General features: G+C 35.9%; 1 protein-coding gene across 1 annotated transcript in view; it reads left to right on the top strand.

Annotated features, from left to right (window-relative positions):
• The first annotated feature begins 1,640 nt into the window (after window positions 1–1,640).
• LOC114738916 (phototropin-2) overlaps window positions 1,641–7,458 on the top strand; it is a 30,146-nt gene continuing 24,328 nt past the window's right edge. Inside the window, exons 1-6 of the mRNA XM_028926977.1 lie at window positions 1,641–1,916; window positions 2,517–3,174; window positions 3,418–3,600; window positions 6,463–6,554; window positions 6,628–6,880; window positions 7,064–7,280. Of these exons, the coding sequence (XP_028782810.1) occupies window positions 2,561–3,174; window positions 3,418–3,600; window positions 6,463–6,554; window positions 6,628–6,880; window positions 7,064–7,280 (1,359 nt within the window). The 5' untranslated portion in view covers window positions 1,641–1,916; window positions 2,517–2,560. The remainder of the gene's footprint in view (window positions 1,917–2,516; window positions 3,175–3,417; window positions 3,601–6,462; window positions 6,555–6,627; window positions 6,881–7,063; window positions 7,281–7,458) is intronic.

The following is a 7,458-nucleotide window of genomic DNA, read 5'->3' as shown; positions in this document are numbered from 1 at the left end:
GAAATACCCATCTGCTTCAAAATATAAATATCAAATAACTAAATCATAAAACTCAAAAAGTTAGTTAAAATTAGTTAAAGATAATAAATATATAAAAATAACTTCTTTTCTTAAAACACTCTTATTTATGGAAAGTGTAAGTGGGAGAGAGAATGAGTGAAAAAAGAGAGGAAAGAGAATGAGTAAAAAAAGAGATGAGGGAGATATATAATTAAATAGAGATAAAAATGAAAAAAAATACATTAAACAATTAGACAAATTCAAACTGTATCTTATTAAAAATCAAGTCCCTTCAAAGATTTAATGCTTTTGAACTAGAGTGAGTAATATATATATATGTGTGTGTGTGTGTTTTTATAGAAATTTTAATTAAATACTATGTTTTTTTTGTATGCAAAATCTAATAAAATGTTAAATAATTTTATGTGAGGAAAATGTAGATTGTATCTTTAAGTAATAATAAATCATATAAAATATCACTTCATTTTTTGCCTTATATCTAATCCGACACGAGATTTTTGTTATTGTCATTTATCATTTGGTCTGTAAATATAATTAGAAATTTAATTCTATGCTCTTTCTGTTTTTATTTATAAGACAAAATTTTGGGAGGCGATTTGTTACAAGACAAATCACAAAGTTTGAGAAATATTAATATATTTTTTTAACATACCCCTATTAAATGCATGAAATGACTTATTTTAAGTGTTACATTTCATTAAAGGTTGGCAGGTAAAATATGTACTATTAAATACTGAAAGTATGTTTAAGATATAAATTAGTTAAATAAGTGTAACTGTTGGCAAAAAGAGTTAAATAAGTTTCATTGATATATATATTTATTTAGGAAATAAGTAATTTTGTTTATAAACGAAATTTCGTTCCCACTGTACTAACTACCAAGTTAAAAGTTTTTTTCCCTTTTACACACTGTTATTTTATGGTTATTTTATCCGGGAGTGATAAAGAAGCTCGAAACTTGGAAGTCATTCATGCCCCAATCACCATGAAACCGGCGGTTGGGCTAAGGCGTTAGTATTCCCGCCTTGTCCTCCGGAATCCGAATGCCTCCCTGGTCTGGGTTTTCGTCCTCAGAATCTCTCTCTATCTCTATATCCATGAAAGTTCAGACTTTCCTTCCGGCTTTTGAAGGCCTTCTGGTCTCTTTGCCGTTGACCACGGCGAGACTGACCGGTGGCTTCGATTTGACTTCATCGCAGTCCACCATTGAACTCGTGATGACGATTATTGGACCTTCCCTATCGCCCAGCACTTTCATCCTGCTTGCCTGTCTCAATTATATTGGGATGACTTGTTATAACGCGTGCCCTTGCGAAGGATACCTGCAATGTCGGTTTTTCCCTCATCTCAATTATATTTCAACCTTGCCCACTCTGTGTACGACGTGGAAGCTCGTACGACCACACCATGTATGTATTATTTTTCTTATGGTGATAACATTTTGTTCCTGTCATTTTTCAAAGGAGACCAAATGAATTAATTGTGATAGCGAAATTTATCTTTAACCAGTGCCACGCCAAATACTTTCTGGCCTCATAAATATTCATGTCTGCATATAGATATTCTTTTTCTACGTTGCTGCTGTTGTTTTTGTTTTATTTACCCAAAGAATTTTGGTGGATAAACGGGGAAATCAACCGCTGAATTCGTGCGTGCAAACAAATATCTATTTTATCACTTTTCTGGCCTTTCAAATGAAACGTCTCTTCATTGTTTCTCTATTTTAGGGGGGCATTGACGCTCGAGCACTCGAGGAAGCTCGAAGTAGGAGATATATATCTATATATACAGGCACATTGCAGTTCGAGACACTGACAAACGCGATCTCCAGGGGTTCATCATTTCTTCTAAGAGTGTGCAGTGAAGTTAAAGCATACCAAAACTGTCAAGATTAGGTACACAGCTGAAGTCAATAGAATCTTCTTTCGGGCCATTTTCTTTGTTTGCCCAAAAGTAGAAGTAGGAATACATCTCATAAAAGGACTGAATCTTATTAACCCATTCGAGAACTATTGAAGTATTTCTCTTTATCTTCTCCCCACGCGCCTCTAATTTTACCTTTGCAGTTAGTTATGCATTATCTGTATGCTGACCCCTTCAAATAGTCAACTTCACTTTGTGAGGAAAGCACCGCTCTATATACAAGATTAATATTTTGGGTAGTTTGTTTATTCCTTTTACGGGAATTATTGAATACATACATAGGCGTTATTTATTTGGTGCTGATTCTCAATTATTTATGTAAGTTTTATAATGCTTTCTGCAGGATTTTTCTACTTGTTAGGAATTTGATTGATATTTTGTACCAAGTTTTTTAATTTGCACTTTTCTGCCGATATAGAATTATTTCCTCTAATATTTTATGTTCATACATACAAGTCTCCTTGGAACATTCCGTGATGGGTGTTTCTATAACGGTGGAAAATCTCGTTAGCTTCCCAGAGGTTATTTTTTCAAATTTAGAGGCTGATCATGTTCATTTCTGAGTTCGGTAGGTTGTACTCCTAAGTCTGTACTCGTTGTTGGAGGAATATTATAAATGGAGAAGCTTTCAGAGAAGCAGAAATCATCTGCTAATGATCATAATGCTGGTGAACTGGCATTCATTTCCTCTTATTCAGAAGACAGCCGGGAATCTGTGGACAAGTGGATGGCATTTCCCAGCGAATCAAATTTTGTCAATTCTAGCAGCTCAGCAAATATGGATGATTTTGGGGCTAACAATGGAAAGAAAGATGAAAATGCAAGGGGGCGTCTGAATGAGAAGACACCTTTTAATCATCAAATTTTGACTGAAGCAAGCATTGCTGAGAGAACTGCCGAATGGGGCCTTGTGATGAACTCAGGTAGTTTTAAAGCAGTAGGAGGAGTGACAACTAGTTCCTCCCTCGATGGTGAAAAAAGCAAAAATTTGTCAGATAGATTTACTGCAGCAGTATCAACAAGGACATCTGAAGAATCAAATCATGGGTCAGAGTCATCATCAGGGGCATTCCCGAGGGTATCACAAGAGTTGAAGGAAGCCTTGGCGACACTGCAACAAACGTTTGTTGTCTCAGATGCAACTAAACCAGACTGCCCAATAATGTATGCCAGCAGTGGATTTTTCAGTATGACAGGTTATTCTTCAAAGGAGATCATTGGGAGGAATTGGTGAGCACATTATTGCTTATATAAGATGGAAAGATCCCAATGTCAGCCTAGATCCTTGACAGCCGTTACTTCCATAAGCTGTTAAGCGTAAACTAAACTAATGCAATCTTAATCTGTCTGGTGATTTATTCTTCTCATATTAAGTTGAGTTGTGGCGATTTTGTGTGGGAAGAAAACCCTTGTTATTATAACATACGTGTAGAGCTGAAACACTTTAATAAAAGCAGTGATTTCTTGTTGCAGCCGGTTTCTTCAGGGCCCTGAAACAGACCAGAAAGAAGTGGCCAAAATTCGAGATGCAGTTAAAAATGGAAAAAGCTATTGTGGCAGGCTTTTAAACTACAAGAAAGATGGAACCCTGTTCTGGAATCTTCTTACTATCACTCCTATAAGAGATAGCCAGGGCAATGTCATCAAGTTCATTGGGTCAGTTTACCTTTACATATTTAGTTCTGCTTACTTACATATTGATGTTTTCCTTCATAAAAAATTATTCATGCCAAGTTATGGAGTTTTTAATATATTTATCTTCTTGATTTGCTTGTTTTTCTTATTTGTAAAAGTACATATAATCAAGTGTCTTGCTGCTTGCATGCTTAGCCTAGACTAATGAACCAAGGATGGATTGTATAATGATGGTCCAAATGGTTTGAAATTTGTGGCATGACATGGAGTATACTTGCATTTGAAGATAATGTCCAATTCTAGTTTTTATTGTGTTTAATGAGACTATATACATTGGTATTTATAGATTCAAGGCAGCTACTCTACGTGACAAAAATAGATTTGTAAGATTCTGTAGAGCGTGAGCAATCTTGGGATTTTTTAAGCTGACTTAACAAGACCTGCTATATAGACTAAATTAGATCTTGTATTGGACAAATAAATCATTTTCCCCACAACTCTCAGGTACAACCCTTTATCGGTTGGTGTATGTCAAATAATAAGACTTAAGTCGACAAATAATAAGACTTAAGTCTCATGATATTCATTTTTGCAGTTGGGACACAAGTTTCCTCAGAGTCTATGCAATAAGCCGGGGTATACCTCTTGTTGACATGCCAGACCTTATATCTCTTCAAAGGGTCATATGAATCATACCCATCTATGATTATTCTTCCCTATCGGTAGCTTCACCAAGTCTCAAACACCCCCACCCCCCCAAAAAAAAAAAACAAGTACTTTGATCTCAACCTTTATTGCATGTGTTTTCACTTCTCATGTATTGAATAACCTTTTGGGAATATGGATGGCATGTGGCTTAGTGAGAAAGGTTCTAAGGTTAGGAGACAAATTCCTATGTGAGAGTAAGAAACAAAATGCAGTTGCAAGCTTTAATTCAGCGGAGTATTGTATATGGATTTAGCAATATGTGAACTTATGTTTATGAAGCAACTCATCCTGGGATTAGAGTTTGAAAGTACCGATCAAATAGTGTTGATAACCAAGCAGGAATTTGTATTGCTTTTAATCTAGTTTTTCATGAGAGGACTAAGTATATTGAAGTCCATTGTCAACAAGGGACCAGGGAGAATATTCAATATGAACATCTGGGTACAAAGTTTGTTGGTTCAAATGACCAGCTAGTGGATGTACTCACTTTGTCCCTTGAGGGTTTCCAAATTAAGTACATACACAACAAGCTTGGTACACATGATTTATACGGTCCAAAACCGTGGTTATTTTCTACACACCAGTGCCTTGTGTAAGAAGTTTATTCTCTTTGTTGATTAATATAAACACAAAGCTTATTTTCAATTTCATTATTGTTTAGTTAGTTATTTAAATTAGTTGTTCAATAAGAGTAGGTATAGAAATATTCAAATTTGAATATCTTGTCTTCTTGCTTATTGCTCCCTGATTTAAACTTAGGAAGTTGTTACCAGACTTACTGCGAGTGTTTCAGCAAATGATAAAGTACTTTTAGGGTCAACAGTAGATCACTGGGCTTGATCTGGTGGGAGATTTTTTATTTTTTATTTTTTTTTGAATGGGGAGATTAGTTTTTTCTTTCAACAGTAAACTTGTAAAGGATCAATAGCCCCGAGTTCACTTGGGCTGCAACTTTGGCTCAGGCAGAGTGGTTGGATGTGAGGTGTGATCAAGTGAACTTTTTTATTCGCATAATTCACATATCCATAGTTTCTCCCCTGTTGAGGATTTCGATCTCTCTTGGAATTTCCTTCATCTTCCTCCTCCTCCTTCTCCTTTTTTTCTCCTGAATATAGTGAAAGTGGCGAGCTTCAGTTCTTCAGAAATCTGTTCTTATTATCTAGTGTAAATCAAACGAGAGCTTGGAATCCTGATTCTTCTGGTACTTTATTGTCACAAACCTAACCCATTTTTCCCTAATATGGGAGAGTTCTCTTCTTGATACGCCAATTTGAGTTCTGGCTGGTAAGCAATACTCCCCAGGTTGACAAAAATGACTTGTTACAGGTTTGCAGACCAGTGTGTAATGTTTAGATCTGATTGTGAAGCTCCATCCTGTTTATTTCTCCCCTGTCCAACAAAGACTACCTTCGGCATAACCTATCTGGCACCAATGGTGAACATGAGTTGGTCTTTAAACTTTGGAGAAGTTTAGTGCTTGATTTATGGGATCCTCCTGTTTGGGTGGTTTGAGTGCAATACTTGTATCTTCAGGGGCATACTTTTGCCACTATACATGTCTTCGGAACAAAACTGTCTTTAAGGCTCTCACTAGTCTTCTACACGAGGGTATTTAAGGCATTACTGATATGCAGAGAGGTCAATCAGCTTTACTGTGACTATGAGCTATTCAGGACCTCTGCTCCATTTTATTTTGAGGCTGCCTTGTTAATATGTAGTTTAGGATATCTATCTTTCTTTATCCACCTGATAATTTTTTTCCCCCCTGTGTAAAGGATGACTAAATAGATTAAATGTGTTTAGTACAGCTTGAAGTACTAAATACAGTTGGGCATTTGCTTATTACACTGGTAATTTAACACATCTAACTGATAATTTTGAGTAAAAGATGATGATACATGGGAATTAGGAGTAGGGTTAGGGGTAATTTGGGAATACGGGTAGTAATACTATAAATGGGGGCTCTGATGGGTGTAATTGGTGTTGAGTGAATTTCATATTTTATTGTTTGGCCTATTTCCTCTATTCTCTCTCTGTTACCTATAACAGATGATGAAATAGATGAAATGTGTTTAATACAGCTCAAAGTATTTTGTACTGGTACGCATTATCTTATTACACCGGTAAAGTATTTAAACACATCTAGAAATATGCTTGATACAGCTATTACTGCAGAATGCAGGTTGAGGTGAGCAAATACACTGAAGGTGTGAATGAAAAGGCGTTGCGGCCAAATGGGTTGCCTAAGTCATTAATTCGTTATGATGGTAATCATACTTTGCCATTTTTGTGCTGTTTCTGGTTTTGAGTTTGTTATAATAACCTAATTTTGTTTTTCAGCCCGTCAAAAGGAAAAAGCTTTGGGTTCCATCGCAGAGGTTGTCCAAACTGTCAAGGACCCAAAATCCATCATTCGGTCTGTGAGCCAAGACAATGCCATTAAACTTGAAGAGCAAGAAAAAATCAATTCTGATTTTGTTTTGCCGAAGTCTGTTGAAATTGAGAGTACTAGTTCAACAAAGAGGCAAACTACTTCACTAGACTTTGACGTTGATAAAAGCAGAAGGAAGTCAGGGCGCATTTCTTTCATGAGGTGCTATTTCTTTTTTGTTATATTAAATTGTGCTTTTATTCCTCGTGATTTTCATCTGACTCATCAAATATACATATTATGGAGTTGTTGAAGAATCTTTGCCTTTTTTTTTTTCCTGAGTAAATGTTTACTTGGAAGATACGATCAGAATATGTTCTTGATATCTCTTAAATTTTACTGCAGTTTTAAAGGGAGATCTCCAAGCTCTACAGGGAAGCATGATGAAAAGCCCATTGTTGAGCCAGAGATTTTGATGACTAAGGACATGGAACGTTCTGACAGTTGGGAGCGTGCTCAAAGAGAGAGGGATATACGACAGGGAATCGATCTAGCAACCACATTGGAGCGCATTGAAAAGAATTTTGTGATTTCGGATCCTAGACTTCCAGACAACCCAATTGTATGATAAATTTTGATTCCTGTTTTGTTTAGAAGCATGAGGTGCTATCAGCATCATCATCATGATTATTATTTATGTGGCTGGATTACCTAATCTTTAATTCTATCTATGAAAACAATTGGCAGAATAACATATGGGACTAGGAATCCTTTTCTTCATCTTTTTGTTTTCTATTTGC

Source organism: Neltuma alba, unplaced genomic scaffold (assembly GCF_004799145.2).
Source record: "Neltuma alba isolate B1F8T4 unplaced genomic scaffold, ASM479914v2 tig00013719_pilon, whole genome shotgun sequence".
NCBI classification, from domain to species: domain Eukaryota; kingdom Viridiplantae; phylum Streptophyta; class Magnoliopsida; order Fabales; family Fabaceae; genus Neltuma; species Neltuma alba.
The sequence above is the reverse complement of the archived record's forward strand: the minus strand, read 5'-3'. Positions and strand labels throughout refer to the sequence as shown.